The sequence below is a fragment of the Onychostruthus taczanowskii genome, unplaced genomic scaffold (genome assembly GCF_017590055.1).
Source record: "Onychostruthus taczanowskii isolate IOZ18803 unplaced genomic scaffold, ASM1759005v1 scaffold67, whole genome shotgun sequence".
Classification (NCBI taxonomy): Eukaryota; Metazoa; Chordata; class Aves; order Passeriformes; family Passeridae; genus Onychostruthus; species Onychostruthus taczanowskii.
In genome coordinates this window covers 3,040,213-3,062,325 of record NW_024504455.1, presented here as the reverse complement: position 1 = coordinate 3,062,325, position 22,113 = coordinate 3,040,213, and the positions used below count along the sequence as shown (strand labels likewise).

General features: G+C 37.4%; 1 protein-coding gene across 1 annotated transcript in view; it reads right to left on the bottom strand.

The window, feature by feature from the left end:
- EPHA6 (EPH receptor A6) overlaps positions 1 to 22,113 on the bottom strand; it is a 372,058-nt gene that overhangs the window by 73,005 nt on the left and 276,940 nt on the right. The window contains exons 8-11 of the mRNA XM_041420929.1: positions 21,339 to 21,447; positions 18,540 to 18,610; positions 16,558 to 16,683; positions 11,229 to 11,414 (exon numbers count right to left, since the gene is read on the bottom strand). Coding sequence (XP_041276863.1) covers positions 11,229 to 11,414; positions 16,558 to 16,683; positions 18,540 to 18,610; positions 21,339 to 21,447 — 492 coding nt within the window. The remainder of the gene's footprint in view (positions 1 to 11,228; positions 11,415 to 16,557; positions 16,684 to 18,539; positions 18,611 to 21,338; positions 21,448 to 22,113) is intronic.

Here is a 22,113-nt window from a genome sequence, read left to right as displayed (position 1 = left end):
ATATGCTGTGTACTTCTGAGCATCTAACAGCTACAAATTCAAAAGCAGCTCTTTGGCTGCTTAATTTAACAAACTGGACTGAGAAGTTCTAGAGAGGTCACAATTGCCTTCTTCTGTTTGTTTATACAAGTACCATCTCTTTATTGGCACCAGCAAAAGAAGATTTTAGTCTGTTGTTCCTTTCCCACAAATTTGGTTTGGAAAAAAAAAAAAAAGGAAAAATGCAGAGGTGGTGTATTTAATGTAAAAAATTCCATTGCTATTTGTTTCTCTAAGTCAGTTCTCTCAATGCTTTCCAGGCAGGGATTTTAAAACCCAGCTAAGAGAAAGTTCTCTGGAACTCTGCACATGAAGGCTTTGGGGAAGTGAGAGCTGCAAGGAGCTTTTGCATTCAGTTTGGCAGGAAGCAATTGGCTGTTTTCACTCCAAACTGCATTTTCAGGCAGGGTGGGCTGAACATTTAGTAACAAAATACTGGAGGATAGAATGCAGAAAGTTTTCCCGCTTCTGCATAGGGGAGTTATCCAATTTTATCATTTCATGTCTGAGACAAGACTGGCTTCTGTTATGAGCACTTCCCATTCTAAAATAAAACCTTGTTTTTATTGTTACTGGTGTTTCCTTGGGGACGTTAGAAGCAGGGTTAGAGCATTTTTTTTCAAAATTATTTGAAATATATCCATTATGGAAACTACTGAAATGTGGTTGACTTTTCTTTCACATGATTTTATTGATTTATCCTTGCTAGATCACCAGGAATGGCACATTACTTCATAATCTTTTATGAGGGAACATATGGAAGGTTTTTATAAGGAATGGCTTTATAAAACTTTGAAATTATGATGTCAGATTACAATTTTTAGAGCAGTCAAAAGGCTTGACTTGCAATGGAAAAAAAAAATCAGAAGCAGGAAAAAAATTTATCCCTGATGAATTTGTTGGATCATGTTTTCAGTACATTTAGAAAACATAAACTTTTTTCAATGCAATAATCTAGAGATTTAGAATATGTTCTTAGTTTATTTTAGAGCTTTTTTTTTCATGAAAGTAAAGGCTGATAGAGTGGCATGCCTAAAAGCTTACCCAAATAATTAATATCTCTTAGAAAAAGCTAATTTTCAAGATTACTAAATACTATTTTGCAACAGACATCACAAAATAATAGAGCATAACAAGAATGGACAAAAATTACTGTGGTGCTTAACCCCTGCTGAAATCACAGAACAGAGAACTGCCGAGGTTGGAAGGGAGCTCTGGAGGCCACCAAGTCCAAGTGAATCATGTGGGGATTTCCATTACCTTGCAAATAACACAGTGAGACTCCTGAAAGCTGAATTCTGCTCTAGGGTACTAAACCAGTAAAACCAAACCTGCATTGTGCTGTGCAGAGGAAAATTTATACTCCCATGTTCAGATTTTCAAAGGGGTGGTCCCATTTTGTTTCCCCAGATTCCACCAGAGTCATTGACATCACACACACAAATAATTTTGTCACCCCTCAGTGAACTTTCAAGAACTCATAGAGTCCTTTGACCACTTTTTCCTGGTGTCTGGATTATTTATTTTAATGTTTTCTTTACTCTTCAGTTAGATTTTGACTCTGAATTTCCTGTAGTCTATTGATTTGGAAATAATGAAGCATTCCTGTGCTTTGGCTCCATTTCTGAGGAACAGACCCTTCTAGCCCAGCTCTTGGGGAACATATTTTCAAATCTTTTCTATATAAAGTTCCCTAATTTCTGCTCCAGATTTAAATTTACAGGGTCTTTCTGGAAACATGAAGAAGACACACACTGGGCAGGGCAAAGCTGCTGTTCAGATCTCCATCCCTGATGAGTTTAGCCTTGAGATCCTTGTGGGAGACAATGCTTCCCTACAAACCTGCACTCTCATTTCTTGACTGGCAGATGGGAATAAAAGTCCAGAGGCAGGAATATTTACACAGAATGAGACTGTTTTAGAAAACACCAATTATAACAACTTCTGCCTTTACTTATGACTTCTCTGGGACAAAAAGCAAATGCTGAAAGAATATTTCAGTTCCTAAGGAGGAACTGATGTAAGTTACAGAATATTTGGGGAGAATATTAACATCTAATTTAATTTCCCTTGTGCTTCTAGACAAACAGGTGATTTGGGGGGAGAAAAATGAGGGAATTGCTTGAAAAGAGTTCTACAAATACTACAGGCATTTATTTTGTGATGTGCTAAATGTCAGTGCACACTGAAGTTCTGGTTGCTGGGAAGATTGGTGTGACAACATTAATATGATTAAGGCTTTTAACAGCCATAACAACTGCTGTGTTGAATCATCTCTGTAGCCTTAATGGAATAGAAATGGAAATACTGAGCTTCTATGGGACAAAACTGTGTATGCTTAAGCTGTCTACTAAATAACTATTTTTCAGTCCCTGCTAAACTGAAAATTGCTTTATCACAATGCTAAATAAGAACCTGAAATCTTTATGTGTTTATAGGGATGTATGATATCCAGGACACAGCTACAAGTGCTGTACACTGTACATTTGGATTTCATTATCATGCATTCATTATTGGATGAAAACAAAATACTTTAAAATTACAGTTTTCATGATAGAAAAAACCAAAACCAGTAATATCAGCTGAAAACTTTTTGATTCATTTTGTATACATCATTATTTCAGGGAATTATGAATCCATTAATAATTAGCTGAATTACATGTTCATCACCCATTTTTGTTATTTTGGAAGGAAAAATCTAAGCATTCCTATCATTTGGAATTCTTCTTTTAAGACAGGAAACTCCCATGAGAAATGTTGATGGGGTAAATGGGATGGTTAAGAAGTTTCAGAGGCTTTTCAAATTTTCAGTTGCTCATTTGCATGGTATTTCCATAAAAACAGAGATTTGGTCTTAATTTTATACTTCATGTTTAGAAATTGCAGTCAGTTTTAATTTAACGAGTGAACTAGCTTTTCATGGTGACATCTGAAGACGAATGTGTTCGTGCAGCCTGCTGTGCACCCTGCAGTTCTGCAGCTAAAGCTCTGATTTTCTCCTCTTTTAGCCTTGTTACCCTGTTACCAGGGCTAGGAGACAAACACTCCCCACTTTTAGACAATTATCAGTATCACTGAAAAAGCCTCATTGTGTTCAGCTGAAAAAACCCCCTTGGGGCTGAGTGATTTTCTGTTGAACAAATGTATGGTACAAACTGAGGATTCCTTTTGCTGTTTCACATTCATCCATTCACAACACACTGTGCAGTAATATCAATGAAATTAAGCCCACTGGTTTGATTTTTTTCCTTGTAACAAACACCAAGTGACCTCCTCAAATAAAAGATGTCAGGATTAGAAGCAGAAAATCGCTGTCATTACCAGAATTGTGGCTTGGAATGAACTCTTTGATTAGAAGTGGATTAAATGCTGGTTTAGATTTACAAATCTGTAAATTAGGCAGGAAATCCTCTTTGCCTCTGCTCAGTGAAGGTGTCCCAGCCCACACCTGGTAAACCAAGACAGGTTGTGTTTGCCCTCTGATGGCCTGAGGCACATGGACAGGAATTCTGCTTTCTTTTTTGAAAAATGCTGCTGACCAGAGAGAATTAGCTGTGCTTGTTAATTATCTCCTTGTTGATACCAGCAGATTCAGAGGATGTTCTCTGCAGCTCAAAGACCACTTGGTGTTCAGTGAACGCCATGTGGTAAAACCTCTCTCATTTCATCTTCCTCCTGCTGGTTTTGGCAACAGTGACTCTGCCAGGATGGATGTTGGGCAGTATTTGTTTACTTAGGCCACAAAGTCACATTTTTCAATGCTTATAAAGGCATTCATTGAAAACTGGAAGTAAATTGCCAGTCTTACCTGAAACACTTGTGTGCTGAAGAATGTGCTCAACTACAGTGGAGAGGAAAAAAAACAGAGAAAGGAAAGAGGGAAGACTCTTTTCCAAAGTGGGTAAATTAATTACTGTCAGTCTAGGGAGAAATGAACAAGTTTCTGTTGTTTCAGGAAGAAAGGTAATAAATTATGTGAATTCTAGCAACAGTACAGTGGGGTTTTTTCAGGTTTTTACTATTATAAAAATTCGGTACTATGCTTCTCTAGATAAAATATTGAAATGAACTCATTATCAGCTAAACTTATTTGCTTTCAAATTTTATTCAGCAGAAATTACCTTGTTAAAGTTTAGTTGAAAAATGACAATATTTACGGATGGATGTTGTTATGAATCTACTTGAGAATGTCTGACAGAATACATTTGCTTCTGAAAATGTGCTTACAGGATTGTCATTAATGTTTTGTGCTTATATTTAGAACATACTTAAACTGAATACTCTGTAACTTCACACCATCTATTATGATGTTTTAAAATCATATTCTTTTCTTTCCCATGCTGCTTCTCTCTTTCAATTGTGTCTCCCTTAACAACTTTATCATCCTCTCCTGATTTACAGGCACTATATTTATCTCTGAAGAAATGTAGCATTTATGAAGGATTATTTTGTGCAAACTGAATTTCCAACCAGGAGTTTGGAAAGGATCCCAAACAGTTTGCATCTAAGTTATTTATTCTACTGCAACCTGAACTACGTATGTATTAAAATCAGAAAGATAATTATAGTCAGTGAAATAGTTTCTTTTTCTCACATCTAACTCTCACGTTTCCATAAAATGCAATATCAGATATTTATATGAGAAATTACCAGTCCATTTTTCAATTCTTCTCCTTTATATGAATCTGTTGTTAAAAGTATCTTAAGCTTGTTGCTTTGCATTAGAAATCTGGATGTGAGCCATAAAGCTGTAGGAAATACCACAATGCAAACTTTTATAGCAGAGGTTTGTATGGAGAGACTAGACCTAGACCTGGAGGGTCTATGGGTAATAATAAACAAAAATATTAACAAATAATACTAAAGCCCAATAATGGCTGCTGTTGAAAAACCACACATATTTGAAGAGTTTACATTTAAAGCAGTTATTTCCTGCTTGTTACATCCTGCTTTCACCAGTGGAAGGTGTAGCAGGATGCTCTGCCTGGAATGGGGTAAAACAACTTGAATTATGCCCTATGTATGCAGAGTTATCCCCAGCCTTTCCCCATGCTCAATCACATGTACATTTACCAGCGTGTTTTTGCCTCTATACAGAAGAACAATGAATGTACACTTGTCAAAATAAATCAACCAAATACAACTCGTGAATTTGGATTATTGATTGCTTTCTATACACTCTTTAACCCTCTCACTCCTTTGGCTGTCAGCTGCAGTTGCCATTGTCATTTATTATTGTTCTCATCATTGCTTTTATGGTTTTCCTGCACAGGCAACAGATCAGCCATGTTGTGCAGCAAATCTGTCAGCACAGGGCAATGTTGTCTCCCCCTGATATTCATTGATCTTCTGGTTGCTGCTGTTAAAAAAGCCCCAACCCTTCATATATCTCCTGCACACTCTAAATATCTGGCCCTTTAACTTATTGTACCATATTCTTCTCTACTTTCATGGTGGAGGAAGAAATTGCATATTGTATTCAGACATTTCAAATGGAAAAGCAATCATTTTTGGTTAATAACAATGCTAATTATGAAAAATGATGACCATGCATTCCCTTCAAAAGAAAAGGAAAGAGAAATAGTCTGGCCATATCTTATCTATAGGACTTTATCTTTTTACAGCTGTTAGTAGGAATAAGTTTTGTCACCTATTTTTCTACTAGAACGACATCTCATGTCAAAGCATCTGAATATCTTTGAAAGTCAGGTCCTGTGTGTCTGAACATGGACATCTGAAGGCAAAGGATCCTGAAGAAACTGAAATCCTGTTTCTCAGCTGTAACCTCTGAAAGCAGAATTATGGAATTTAGTTATGTTAGATAGTGCACCCTAGTCAGATTAAGCTGCTGTTAACAGGGTGTTACTGCTTGACTGTTTGACAATGTGCTTTTTCTTCACTGCTTATCATCCTTTGAAAGATGTAGCAGCCGAATTGACAGTCAAGATGTATGGCTTGCTAACTGCAATAAGAGAAAAACAGAACACAGAAATGTGCCTGACTTGAACTGCAGGAAACCAAAATGGCCGCTCGATTTTTGGAACAAAATTTTCATAATGTAATGCATGAAAAGACAAATGTAAATTTTTCCAGAGAGTTAAAAGCTCATTTCTTCTAAATATATGTCATTGAGAACTGAGTGTTGTGGATTCTTAACTTTTGCCAGCCTTCAACACACGGGTGCACGGTGGTTTGCATGTGTAAATTGAAATGCCCACACGGATGCATGCATGTGTAAAAATAGCTCAGGACTATCAACATTAATTACATTTCTTCCAGTACCAGTCTGGAAGGGTAACCTATTTTGCAAGAAGGCTACAGATACTTGGTGTTGTCTGTGTTATATGCACAGCTCTTTCAGCTCTGTATTTTGGATGATACTTCAGTAAACTGAGCTCACAGATTTGGCTAATAATGCAGGTGGTTGGTGGCTGTGGGTTTTGTGTTAATTTGATGGCCACGCCAACCCTGGATTCAGTGATGTGTTGCAGTATTTATTTATGAATAAGGATAGAAAGGATAATAGAGGGAGTGAGCCACATTTAAATTTACAGTTCCACTTACTGAACAATTTATAATGCAGCTGAGATCCTGCTGTTTTGTCTGTCATTATGTGCACAACTACAATGACATTTTATCAGAAAAATTCAGCTTTATGCTCATTGCCATGTGAAGTCTACTGATATGACACACATACAGTCTCACCACCACAGTGGATTGTCCATAAACAACATTTAAACTTTGCAGAATCATGCTTCCTGGGAGTACAATTTCACCATCCATGACCAAGGTAAGAATACGGTTAATACCGCCACAAAAGGGACTCAATCCTTTTGTGTAGCAACAAAATATACAACATTATGTGTGCAACAAACACATGTACTGCAAAATATGTCACCTTCTGAAATGGATTCTGAACGTCATTTAACAGGTGGGAGAAAAGGGCAACAGTAAATTCATTACAATAATGGCTCAAAGGCCTAGAGCACAATGTCTTGGCTGAAAAAAGAAGAAGTCACCATGTCCTGAATTTTTGAAAAAAATCTTAAAAAAAAAAAAAAAGAAAAAGAAAAAAAAAGGTCAGATGTTAAGAGCTTCATATGGTAAATTCCAGTGAAAGAGAATCATGTTGCTGCTCTGCCTCCCTCATGGACAAGATAAGGTACACTAATTTTAGGGCTTTTGTTGCACTGAATGGGTTATATGCAGTAATTTGAAAAGAAACTCAATGATTAAAGCTTTAAATTGATCTGCAAGTGAGTGTCTGAAGATTTCAGAACTGCAATACTCTTCACAATTTGAAAGGCATGAAATCAAAACAGTAAGGAGACAATAAGGGAGTCATAAGCGTCATTCCAAAGCCAGGCTCGATGTCTAAGGATGTGAGTTTACACAAAACCAGAGCTCTAGGTGCTGTCTTCATTTATCCTCCTTTTGTGAAGAGACTATTTGGAAAATCCTTCTGGAGAATACAAATGTACATAATGCTGTTAAAGAAAATGAATGCCTTAAAAAGATTCCCCTTGTACATGTGACGGGTATGAAACCATCAGCAGTCAAAATTTGGAACGGAAGCAATTCCTTACAACTGATTTCTAAGAATTTGAAGTTATTTAGGGTAAAGTTTGTGGGGGAGAGGAACAAACAGATTATGAATGTAATAAAGCCCTTGCATGCACTGATATTTTTTACTGAGCCAGTATTACATAGTACCGATTAGGTTTTGCTTTAAACTATTGTGTAAGACACTGTAGAGCAAAACTAAGTAAAGATTCCAGTCTGGATTTCTTCCAGGACAGTTACAATAGTCAGGGACTTTTTTCCATGCCTTTTGTAGATATAGTTAAGCAGCCTGATTTTTTTCTCTAGGCACAGCTTTAATTTAATTTATAGACTTTTCATGGAAAGTCTTCAACATGATGTAGAAATGAAGACATCTTACTCCTCTAGAGCCCAGATTTCAGTTGGTCACATGTGTTTGCACTGGAGAAGGAAATTATTGTTCTTATACCTGTTTGTGAAATAGCAGCAGCTTGGCAACAGACATAAAAATCACCTGAGCATGCCCTGGCACACCCAAAAGAGCTCCCAAAATCATCACTGTGCTAACACGGCTTGAAAGGAAACATGGATGTTTTTATGAAGTGCCCAAGCATCTATGACAAATTTGTGAGACAATCAAGCAGTCTTTTGTGGCAAACCATGCAAGGAATGGTGTTGCTGTAACAAAACCAAGCAAGAATAAAGTTTCCCCTGTGAGTTCTGGTTAGTAATACGAGTGGACCCAAATTCTGTGCCATGCTGTGTTTGCCTTGGCCCAGCAAATTGCCCTTGAAATGAACTCCCTGCTAACAGAAAGCTTGTGCTACAGCAACTATTCTGCTTACTGCTCTCTGTGATTAGGGATTGCAGCTAGGACAAATGAGAAATGAAGCCATAAGAAAAGGGAATTAAAACTCTGTTTCAGAGCAGGCTTAGTTTAGCATTTCTTTCCTCCTGTACAGTACATATTCCACAGCAATTTTGAAAACAGCATAATTTAAAAGTTAACATTTGCTTAGCTGGTAGCACCAGATAAAAGCCCTCATTTGCAGTGAGCAGGCAAATTTGTTATTGCCCCAGTCAATAGCTATTGACTTGGTACAGCACTTCTGCTTATTACAACCAAATCCTTTTTCTTTTTTGTTCAATAGTCAATGACACTGTAATGGAAGGCACTGCTTACAAACTGATGCAATATCTATCAGCAAGAGCTAGAAGTTAATGACTAATGGTTACACAGAGGAAAGCATGTGCTAAGAACAGCACTACACATCTATTAATCAAATGTACTGCATCTGATGTGCCTTTATAGCTTAGTGGAACTGCAGTGCACATCAGATAAATAGTTTCTGTTGTTATTAATCTAGGTCTTAGCACAAAACACCTGTTGTTCATGCTATCAGTACATAAATAATTTGGCTAGGACAAAGTTTTGTCTGACTTTTAGAGCACACCTTTCAGTAATATAAAATTTGGATTCTGCAATCCTAGACTTAGTACTTTGGCAAGGCAACTGCTCTCCTCCAAGCTGAAGTCGTGTTATTCTCTAAATACCCCAGATGGGGCAGTATAAATGCAAGGCAACACTCTAAAGACAAAATGGGAAGAGCAGAGTACATGTGTCCATGGCTCAGCCTGCTTCAGGCTCCTTCCCTGTGGCAGAGCAGTGCTGCACACCCCTGTCCCTTCAATTTATGTAACTTGCACTTTCTGTGCCTGGGGCTGAACTCTGCTCATAATTCACACAGCCCATTTTCATTTCATAATTATGGCTGCATAATTATTATTAATTTTTTTAATCCTTCCTGACACCAACGTATATTCTTTCAAAGTTCCACCATTTATTTTGTATCTGAGAGATGTGTATTTTTTAGACAACAGTGTGACTATAACAGCAACACCTGCTATTTTTATACTACCTTCAAACAAATATTACAAAACATTAATGAAGTTTGTTGACTCCATGGTGAAAAGCAGAACTGCTACTGATAACATTTTGGCTTATAGTTCTCTATAATCTTTCCTGTAGAACACCTAATACTCTAATATTGGAGCAGAGATTTATCAGTTTGTTTTCTCTTTTCTGAATGCCACCTTGCTTTCTCTCTAGACTGATGATGAGGCATTACAGAAAGAAAACTTACAAATGTGGTAAAGATTAAACAATCATGCCATTGCCAAGGACATCATTATTATACTATTCTCTCTATGCACCATTTAATTAGATGTAAACAATGCTCCTAAACCACAACATTTTGCCTTTTTTAGACAAGACACACCCTACAAGATCCACCATGTGGATCCTAACCAGACCTGTGATACTGATTAATAAACCACCCCTGCTGGTGAAGACTGGTGGAATTTAATTGCTGATATGCACAGTGTGAAGCAAGAGCTAAATTCACTTAAGTTCCTACACATTTACATCCCTTGACAAGATCTCCAGTGCCGCTCAGCCAGCATTTACTTGTGTTCCTGTTTGTTGTCACAGGGCTGTTACTGACAGGAGAGCAGGGGAGAGACTAAGCTCTCTCTTTCCTGCAATGCAATGGGTTTTGTTAGTCTGCTAACCAAACATACCTAAAAAAACCCCAAATTTATCCTTGCAATACTGTGTGAGGAAAGAAAAAGATCATCTTAATTTAGAACCACAGAGAGACAGATTTGAACATGGTCAAGTCATTCCACACACCTACTGAAATTCCATTCCAACAACATGAGGTCAGGAGCTAAACTTTCCTTTTTGTTCTTGATTTTCCAAACATAGCTTTGGATGTTGTAATGAGGTGAAAACAGGAAATATTCATAACATATTTGTTGTGTTTACTGTGATGGTAAGAGGACACTGCATTATACAGACAACACTTCCCTTTAAATGAAAAATAGAAGTTCTGCGAATTAACAAACAACATGGTTTGGTTGAGACAATGATTGATTTTGAAAATAATTTACCATGAGCTTTTTAATTCATTACTGAAAAAGGTGCTATTGAGGAAATTACATGCATGTTAATTAGACTTCTTAATAGTTAAGTGATAACTAGATGTTTCAGCCTTTCAGAAAAGTCCATAACACCACTAAACCTGCTGGATTTCAGAGGCAAGGGATTTCTCTTGGCAGCTGCAACAATTATAAGGAGTAAAACATTTCAAAGATTATTCTGGAATTTTAGTCAATCTTTGCAGTATACAACAAGCTACACAGAGTTTACTTTTTATTTCTTCAAAACAAGAAATTCATCTCTTCTGGTACCAAAACCAGTAAATCTCAATCAAATAAATAATAAGTACTTTTGCAGAAATAAGATATTTTACAAGATAACTTGACTTCATTGTCAGCTCAGTTACATTTGTGGGTTTCTCCACTTGCCAAGCAAACTCTCCATTCTATTTCATAAGAACCTGTAGAAACTTCTCTTGAATTAGGGTAATTGTTATTGAAAAATAAAAATAAAACAATTCACATTGAAAACAGACAGACATTTCCTATTATGGGCTCAAACTTTGCAGCATTGTTTGTCAATGATTTGGAAGATTTCTGAGAACTGTAAACCATACTGAATGAGAAAATAATGTTAATTTCAATACTAATGGGACAGAATGGGAAAGCCAGCACAAAACAATTAAGGAAAGGTATTAATGACTTACTTTTTGTAACAACTCCTTCAAGGCGAATGATATTTGGGTGATCAAACTGTCCCATAATACTCGCCTCCCTCAGGAAATCTCTCCTCTGCCTGTCCATATAGCCACCCTTTAGAGTTTTTATGGCAACAGGGATCTCTCTTTTTCCTGGTGTCTTCAGACGTCCGCTGCAAACTTCTCCAAACTCCCCTGAAATTGATAAAATATCTGTTAGTAACTCACAGTACAGAAGAATATTCAAGGAACTCACACATCCCATAGAAGTGGACAGAGAAATAACTGACTGAATATTCAGATTGATGAGTGTCACCACATCCCAGAAAATCCAGATATTCAGCAGCATTCACAAGACATGATCACCTTTCCTCTGTGCCACAGCAGAGATCATGGCACCTTGTACCTGCAAAAGGCAAACCTTCAGCCCTCCCCACTGAGACTGAACATTGCTATCAACAGGTTTGGGATACATAACTGAGGAAGGAATGCAATGGGACTTGGATTTTTATTCCACTGATGACAAAATATCTGTTGATAGAAATATTTATCTCTAGGGGTGAAATGCACTAAGAGCTGTATGTTAAGAAAAGCCCTGAGACTATCAGAACACTTGACTATCCTTCAGCTGCAGAGAGCATTTTAAAAGCACTTTATGCTGTTATGACCTAGAAAAGCACTTGCACATGATTTATTTAAATGGACTTCCACACCCCTTGAAATTAATTACACTTGAAATTAATTACACATTTCCCTGTTCACAGAGCCAAAGGCCAGCAGTCCCAACAAATCTGGGGTTGTGCAGTGAGAGGAATCCCAAAACTTGTTTCCCCTGATGTTTCCCTGTCTGTGTAGGGCCTGTGAAGGATGTGTGTCTCCTTGCATTCTCCTTACACATTCAATAATTCAGTTTGTATGGAAATCACAACTTTCCTTTGATCTTGAAGTCACCCAGAAGTTATTCAGAGCCCCTAGCAAACATACTCTTGGATGACTGCAGGTCAGTTTTCAATGGGTTATAATTCAGTAAATGAAAAACAATGTTCAGAGAAATATTTCAAAGCATTTCTCAGTGCAGGTTGCTTTCACAGAAAATCTAAATTTTTTACCCCAGTCATTTTGGAATCAGAACTGCTAAAAAACAAAAAGCAAGTAATTAACAGATAATATTTAACTGAGGATTTAACACTCCACTGAATGTTGTTTGTATTAGTTTTCTCTACATTTTAAGGACAGAAGTAAACAAAATAAAGGAGCTCTATTCTGTAAGAGTGCATCTTCAGATATGAAGCAAATCTAGAAGAAAGATGCATTAAAGGCACAACCTTCACTTCAGAAAATTATAACTCCCTGATATAACAGGATTAGAATGGATATTGTTACAAGACTTTTATTTTATTAGGTTCTGTTCCACTAAAACAAAGCAAAGTTTTATTATCTTTAGATCCAGGAAGAGTGAGATTAAAATAACAATTTCAAATCTTGTCTTTCACTTCAATGACAGAGGCATCATCAAGTGCAAGAGTACAATTAAGACATGCTGAACATAACCTCTGATTAAATTAGCAGCTTCCTAAACAGCTAAAAAAAATAAAGTGGTTCCAGGTCTTCTTTGTACAGTTCCTCCCACCAATTTATTTCTACTTAATTAAAAAAATAAATTAAAGATGTGTGCAAATATAAGATATATGAAAATATATGTCATTAGACTGATGCTCCGGGAATCTTTTGACAAAAGGGGAAGTTGTGTGAGGATTTTCCTACAGGATTTTGTCCCTTTCACCTTTAGAAGACTCTCCTTAAAAGTTTGCTTGCCTGACTACTTGCTCTGAAAAAGCAGTAGATAATTTGGACTTGTAAAGTGCTCCCATAAAAGAAAGTGATGAAACCTGAATGTTTTGCAGGAGACATGGTCTATCAATCTTCTGTTCTGTGACATGTTCAGCAGGACCAGAACACTTCTCTACAGCCATGACCTTATTGCATCTTGCTGTTTTTTTTTTTTAGCTTAAATGCCTAAAATGAGACATTTTTCCAATTCTTTCTCTTGAAGAAGCAGTAAAAAGCAAAAATACTAGAGCCTTAATATCAGATTTTTAAAGAAATTTTGTTGCCAATAAATCTGCAGACTTGCAAAATCTCATTTTAAGACTAATTTGGAAAGCATAGGTTATAGAATAAATCATTTTGCTACAACAAGATTATACAAGAATATTACAGCTTCAGAATTTCATAAATAATGACATTCAGCCCTCAGGGACTCTAAAAGGCTGTTACCAAGTGCTTTAAAATGAATTTAACTGAAGGAGGCAGCTGAACAACTTGCAATTCCAAGATTTATTATCTGCACAACACCCAAAGCAGGGAAAGGAACCCCTGTTCCTTTTACTTTTTTTTGGATGCATGATTTGGAAAGTTAGAAAGAAATTTCCATCCCCTTGGATATTGGGATTGATAAACTGGTGAACATAAAGACTACCAGCAGGTTTTTTGTGACATAATGCCAAACTTGAGCTCATCACCTTCAGAACAGACAGAAACCTAAGGTGTATGATACCTTCTACTTCTGTTTTAGACTAGATGGAGATCAATGATATAATTTAAAGCATTGAATTATTTACACTAAGACTCTGACAAGATTTCATCCCACAGTATCTTTTCTACACTTCTGCTCAGATAAAGAATTTTCAATGTTTTTAAAGTCAAAGGGGAATGGATTCAACCAAAGGGGTTTTCAAAATCTAAGAATCTCATTCTCACTGCTCAGGTTTGAAGATAAACAGGATAAATGTTGACCCTGCAGCAGCTGAGGTTCATGACTGCATGTGTAATAAGTTGAAGCTAAGAGCCAGGTGTCAATGAAGTCAACATTTTTCCTTGCTCCAGGGAAAAGGCTGATCACAACTAGAGAAAAAGATAGAGTCCACTGCCTGTTCAGTTTTAATAAAATGTAAATAATCTCTGGTTTAACAACAGAAACCTCACCCATGTTTCTGTATATTATACAAAAAGGAGCTAATTGAGCAGTCTAGAAATTTAATCTGTGCAAACCACACGTCCCTTTTTGCATTCAGCAGGGCATTTGTGGTACTGAAAGTGAAACAGGAGCAGTCAGTCACTTAAAAGTCTGAAGTGCAGCCTGGTATTACTGCATGGGATCAGAACAAATGTCTTGCAGCACAGGCAGTGGCTGCTGAGAGAACTGAAAGGTCACAGCACCAAAGACAGCCCAAGTCACTTCCCCATTTCAGTCTTTACACCTGTGGGAGAACTTGCAGGAGATTTAGATCATGCAGAGAATATTCCCTGCTCTGGGAAAAACTGAAGAGTTGGTCTCTTCCTCAAGTTTCAATATTTTAACAGAGAAAATAGAAGGATAATTGTAAATTTTAGGATGGACTTGACAAAGTAACTCTGGGAATTCATTTCTTGAAGAGGGGCTGAACCCTTAAGCCAAACAGCAAGAAGAGATGGAGCAGAAAAAGTGTATGGGTGAGATATAATTACCAAATACTTCAAAGTATAACTTGGGTACAGAGTTAGGTTAGAGTTAAGCTGACAAAAGAAGCTAACTAAAAATACTTTCCTTGAGTGTGACAGCCATCAGAACTGCAAGTAGTGAATTATCAAGAACTTTTGGACATGACTTTTTCAATTGAAAAAAAACAAACTGGAAGCTGCTTCCAGGAGAACAGTTTTAAAAATGTCATGACCAGAAATGCTAGAATTTTCTTTTTTCTCGAGTATTTGTGATTTTTCACTTTGGCAGTTTCAGAATGAAATATTTTGGTTCTTGAATGGAAATAATTTTGAAAAATTAAAAAGTTACATAAATTAAAAATGAGAATTAATGGCCAAAATAAAATGTTAGAACAAATTTAGAAGTGAATCTACTAACTGACTTGTTAAAAGAGAAGATGCTGATTTTTGGTTTCACTTAGGTGAAAATTGTTAGCATCTTTTAAAAGTAATTCTCTTGTGATAGGAAATCCATTTTATATCCAATTAAAATGTGTACTACAGAATTAGAGAGAATGCACAGAAACCTTTAGGACTGCTGAGAATGATCCTGCTGTTGTCCCTGAGCAGCTACTGAAGAACTGCGTGGGAATTTTTACCCTCCCTGCCTCAGCCATGGTATTTAACCTGTATCTTGTATGCATGGAAATGGGTTTAAATTTCATGGCAACCTGTTTGCAAGTCCTGTTAGGTGAGTATTTTTGAAGTTGAAAAATTATCCATGTAATTTTAGAAAATAAAAACCATAAAAATGAAACCCATAAAAGTAAAATATGTCAAAGCATACACTTCCATGCACAGAAGAAAGCAGAGAGAGAAGCTGAGAGTTTTCATAAATGAATTAAACTGCGATTAAGGACACAATTTTAATTTCAACAGAAACAAATAATCCTTGTCTTCTGTATTAAACTGAAATCAGCAGTTACACAGAGGTGGAATGTAGCTCAATCTGCTTTATAAACTAAGACATCAATACCTATACCGTGCCTGAAGAAAGGGAAGAAATAGAAGAAAGCAAACAATGTTCTCTGCTGAGGTCAGACCTCTGGGGGCTCTCCCAAGCTCCTAATTCCAGATGTGCACAGCTCCAGCTGCAGGTGATGTGGCCTAAGCAACCAGGTAAAGCACTGGAGTACTCCAGCACTATGCACTGCAATGTGAAACAGAATTTTCTTTTACTTTCTCTCTCCTGCCTGCTAGCAGACCTGGTTTTATTTCTGCAGGATTATTACACAACATTTTCTAGTGCATGAAACACTTCTTAGCAAGACTGGGGATATTTCCATGGTTATCAGTGCAGTAACATACCATTAAATGAGGGGTTTAAACTGAAAAATACCCTTCCTTTCTAGAGGGACTAAGATATATGAAACAATATTAAAAAAAGGATTACAGGGCATCATCTTTCATACTCTCTACATTTTATCAACAGATCTTCCTGATTTCCCTCTCTGCCAGTGATCCTTCTCCAGACAGAAAAGCCTATCCCAAGCCAGCCTCTCCTTTTCTTCCTTCCAGTCTTCTATTTGAGAATAATTTTTTCTCAGTCTTCTACATTCAGAACTTATATCCCCACAGAAAGAGATTCTGATCTAATTTCACCCTCAGTGACTGAGAATACATGACAATAACTATGGCACATGATGAGTGACACAGTGTTTTGAATACATCTATAAAACAAAACAAAACAAAAAATCCCCAAAAAGCCAGGCAAAAAATCAATCCTACACAAAAAACTGATAATAAATTAATTTCCTAAAGCTTATGAAAAGCAGTATTGCCATGCCTAGGGATTTTTTTACAGTAGGGATAGTTTTACCTGCCCCAATGACTCTTTCAATACGAATTCTTGAAGGATCAATCTCCTTGGCAAACTCATGGACAGCAAGAGATGGATCTTCATAAGTGTCTGGATCTATGTATGTTTTGAGTCCTGGGAAATGTACTGCAAGAAAGAGAGAATAAGAGGAATCAGGAACTCCTTGACATTCATGCATTGCAACAATGTTTTTTTTGGTTTGTTTTTTTTTTTTTTTTTGACTAAACAATTGAAAGGACTGAGAATAATATATTACATCTTCCAGGTTTAAAATTTCAGAACCCAACAGAAGAGCTGGTCACTTGAAAAAGGGTCTGCAGAGGCACCAAGTGAGGGCTCAATGACATGGGGAAAAGCACGGCCTCAAAACAGCAGTGATTATTGCCAAAGCAGTTTATCTTCCCCTTTGCTGCCCCTTGGGCAATAGAGGCAATCTGTCCTTTACTTTGAAAACAGTTGTTTCTAGTTCATTCCTTTCATTTAGGAGAGGATGGCTGAACATCCTGTTTTGCCAAACAGGTCAAATCTTTGAGTTCCTTTTCTCTCAGGATGAGTTCTGGAGGGCTGTGCTGCTTTGTTCTCTTCTGATCAGCTGGAACAGCCAGAGAGCCAGGTGCAAGATGACAACAAAAATATCCAAATCCATTTTCAAGATAACTTCTGTCTGTTTCCTTGGAGATGGCCATGGCAGTGGTGGGTTGGTGCCAGATTGCTTTGGCAGGCTCCAACAAGCTGTCATTTTCTGGCATGGCTGATATCCCTTGTGTTTCTGAGCATAGCATGTTCAAGAACTTGTGTTGTTTCTTCTGGACTATCTGTGTGGGAATAAGGTCTGGAAATCTTTCAATCCATCATCAGAAGTTGATGCTAATAATCCATCAATTTATCAGGACAAAAAGAGGTATCTGCAGCTGGGTCCAGAGAATTCCTTTAAAAAGAATGAAGCATTTCTCAGCCTTCTTTCTCCTGTCAGTTAATAGCTGAGTCTAAAACAGTAATTCCTCTTTATTCTTGGTTCTGTGGAGCACATATATGAGTAGAGACTTGCCCCCTCCAGTGTGATGCTGAGATCACTACAAATGAATGGGAAGGCTCTGAGATGAAGCTTTGTGTCAACATGAAATACAGTCATCATTTACCCTGGCCTGAAAGACACTGAGTGAGGCTTTTTTCAAATTCAGTCACGGTCTCAGAGGCATATATCAAACTCTCCAGGAGGAGGGTTTTTGTCTTTTTATTTCTGGCCATGCTTGGAAACAAATGACAAAACCATCTTTCTAGGCAGTATACTTTACGGGCAAATGTGCCCTTTTCCTTGACAGTAAGAGACACTTGGCTCGATATAGTGGTGTCACCTGAAAAAATATTTTACTTCTGGTAACTTCTGTGTTGATCATAGCACTTCCAGAGATGTTATCAAAATTATAAAAGAATAAAATCTGATATGTGCAATACCCTTTGAATAAAAAAAAGATTTACATTGTAACTCTAACAGGAAACAGTAAGGCAACTAATTTAAAGTAGGCAACTAAACGAAGCTGTATAAACTAATTATTGCCCATGAGAGATCACCAGGATTTTCTCTCACTGTACTGATCAGTGAGCAGGAACAAACCATTCCACTTCTCATTTCTTGGGTGGCTGGAAGTGCAGATCCCTAAATCCAAAGAGAACTAGATACAAATAAGTTATACAGTTGCCAGCAGAGGAATTTTGAGGCAAAAATCCAGTACCCAGAACAACTGAGAATTCAAAGAAATACACCTGAAAACCTGCTAAATATTATTAGCTGAATACCAAAGAACCCTTTAATAACTAGAATAGATTTAGTGAAATTGCAAACAAAAATAAAGACCGTTGATGATGCAGACAATAAGGAACTACTCAAATAATCAGATTAAAACATCAAGGGCAAAAGCTGTTCAGTGGACTTTCTTAATTTAAAACATGATATAGATATTATACAGTGTTCAACTACTTACGGTGTCCATTTTGCAAATGAGCCCTTCTTTTCTCCTCAGATTTCATTTTGGCCTTTATGTACCACTGGCATCTTTCAAGAAAAACAGGTGAGGTTTTAAATAAAATTGAACAATACAGATGTGCACCGAGTTTTATCTGCAATTTTATGAAAGCCAAGTTCTATGGATTTGGAATATATAGTTACTTATGAATCTAAAGAGGGAAATATGCATGATGAACTACAAATGGATTATATACAAAGTAAAACAGATCATGGTTGAATGATTAGCTTGACAATAACTACCTGAGTTTAACTTTGATGTAATACTTTTTTCTGACTCCTCCAAAGAATTCTGATACTTCAATTAATTATTATTTTCCTGCATTCCTGTTTGCATGCATAGCCCTGTGGTAATTAAACCTTATCCCATTAAATTTCATACACAGTGGGTAAAATACCCTCTCATTTTCTTAATGATAGAATTATAATGACTTCATCATGTTTCATGAAAAAAGAAAACATTTTTCTCACATCAGGACCCCTTTTGTCTCTTTTGCTGAGTGGGTCTGTGCAGTCTGAGCTGCTGAACACTGCCTACCTGCAGGTCTGATAATGCTGATTTAGGGGGTCACATGGCAGGACCAACGTTTCAGCCAAGAAAAAACCAAAATATTTGCTCTTGGTCTTAAAGCTGTCACTCACTGAGCAGCCTATTTGGAGGGGAATCTTTTGGTTTAAAGGACAGCAAAGGGTTGTTGAGGCTCTGATGCCTGTGGAGAACAGCAGTGCCTGTGGATGTGTGCTCTGGAGTACAGACATGCAGTTCCAAAACCAGCTTGAAAAAAAAAAAAAAGACTGTCCTCTGTGTGAACATTAACAGCATTATAAAATGAAATAAAAATAACTACAGTCAGTAAATCCATACTAACAGTGGAGGCCTTTGAGGAACAGGTGAACACACCCACCTCACAGCAGGAACAGGCACAAGTTCATTCAAGTTCATTCACTGCTACTCATGTGATGAAGGAGGAAAATAAAGGCAGAAACTCCTGAAGCTGGTGTGCCCTTGTGGGGAAATGCAACCCAGTGGATTCTCAGACTCTGTGGAAACCTTGAGATTGAACACCACTTGAACACCCCTTGCTGGGACTCCCTAAGGATGCCAGTGCCACTTTTAGGACCTGAACAATTGTTCTGTAGGGCGCCACCTGTCCAGAGCCCTAAAGTTCTTACACTCCAAGTGCTTGCCCAAGGGAACAGGCAAAGAAACACGACTTTAACCTTCCCCAACCCTCCTAAACATCCACGTGGTCCCCAAGTTTGACTACAGAAGCCAGTGATTAATCACCAGCAGAGGACTCTCCTCATTTCTCTGCTCATGTTGGCTGCAGAACAACCAGAGATAAGGCAAAATCAGACTGAGCTTTAACATCCCGTGTCCTGAAACTGAGCCAAGACCCCAGTCCTGTGTCTTGAAGCCTCTGTTGCTTTCATATTCCTACCTGAAAACGACAGCCCTGCTTCCTGCTTGCTCCTTGTGGATAATGACCCAGCACAGTGCAGAGGCAGGTGCTCATTTCACCCAGCCTCTCCACTCTGAATAGGCTCATCAGCAGCCCTGAGACTCGACAGCTCATCAGATTGTTAATTCCAAACAGTGAAGCAGAGCACATCTGTAGGGTACCAGTGCCATTTTTCATGCTGAAATTTGCCTCCAGTCCTAGAGTAAATTGAGTATTCAAAATTTTCTTTCTCTGTCTTCTGTGGAACATGCTCTTATCACTGCATTTAAGCAGCACTTCAAAATGATTTCCTATCTTACATAGTTGAAATGGTCCCATTGAGTAAGGCAGTAGAAAGCTGAGAGAATCTCTGATATTCTTAACAGTAGAAAACAGGAGGAAGAAACACAGAAAGAAACCCATTTCCATATTTTTTTTTCATTCCCAAGTTTAGTGATTTTTTTTTCTAAAGGAAGTGTTTGAGCTGTTTCAGGATTTCACATATGGATTCCACACAATCATTTTCTCTGGAAATTTGTCTCTGTCTAAATAATTCCTGTCTCTTCTGAAACATCCTACTGCTTGTCACCTTCTGTAGTAATTGCAGGAATATTTACTCAGCCTCTAAGATTATCTAAGGCCACAGTATGTTCCAAGGAAAACTGCTCTCATTACCTTCACCAGAATGTTAGATTTAACTGGTTTTATTATTTAGCAGAGAGAGCATTAATTCACATAATGGCAGCTACTGCAGTGCCATATTTAGGGTATTGCTGGGGTATTGCAAACAAACCTCTGGCCTGCACTGATAGAACTTCACTTTCTGTTCAAATTAGAGGTAATGCTGTACCAAGAAAACGGTGTAATTACAAATCTAAAAGCGCAGCACCCTCTGTTGATATCTGAGAAGTGCACTCTCTAAAGTTTTGCAACTGACAATTATGAGATTTTGTAGAATATACTGTAGGGATTTTTTCTCATTTTATTTTTTTTTTTCTTTTCCATGTAATGTCAGAGCCTTGAGGGTGCAGCAGGTATACTGCATTTTTAAATTATCACTGCAGGCAAGAGGTCCAGAAACCTATTTCTAAATATCCAAACTACTTCTTGATTTCACATAATTTCTTATCTCCCCAAAGTGTTTCTTTATGAAAAACCACACTTAGAAAAGAACTGTATGACCAGTGTTGAACAAAGAGGATTATTCCACTTTGTCTAACCCTAATTTTAGCTGTAAAATATGGTCTAATGACTTGATTATTATTCTGAAATTCTTAATTTTGTATGGGACTACACGAGAACAATGTTTTAATTACCTGCCAGTGATGAGGAAGAACAAAGTGAGGATGACCAGCAGAGTGAACCCACCCACAGCAGCAGTGGCAATTACAAGAATCTGTCCCTGCTCTGCAGCCATATCAGAAGCTGAAAGAGAAGCACAGAGAAAAGGGGTTGATGCTCCATCCATCACCCAGGGATTTTGCAGAATGGCTGAAATAATTTCAATGGTCAAATGTTACAATTTGTTTTTAAAGTTTTCCTCAGTGTTTAGCAAGGGCATCAGATGCAATTGTGAGAAACCATAATCCATGTCCCAGCTAGGATGGAGGGAAGATGATTTTGCAGGTTTCTAAAAGGAGGATTTGTCACTATCAGACACTTGCAATTTACTAAAGTTTGAATATGAGAGGATTTTGGACACAAAACTGTATTTTCTTCCTTAGCTTTATTTATCTCAATCCTGCACCTAATTCAGAAGTTCTCTCCGTCCCCCTGTCCCAGTGAAGTCAGCAGCAGTGCTGGGTATGTGAAGATACTAAACTGGGTTCAGGAGGAAGCAAAAGCAAAACCCCCACACCTCATGTGTAGCTTCACACATTCTTCAGCATGTCTGGTGCTCAGTTTCATTGCCACAAAATACATACAGTTTATCATAACATGCTTTGGTGATTAGCAACACTGTAGTTGACAAAAAAAAAAAAAAAATCTTAGGCCTCTTGTTTTTCTTTCTGCTTTTTGTAGGATGTTTAGGAGCTAAAAAAGATCACCTGAAATTATCCAGTCGTTGGAGACTTCCTAATTTTGTTTATT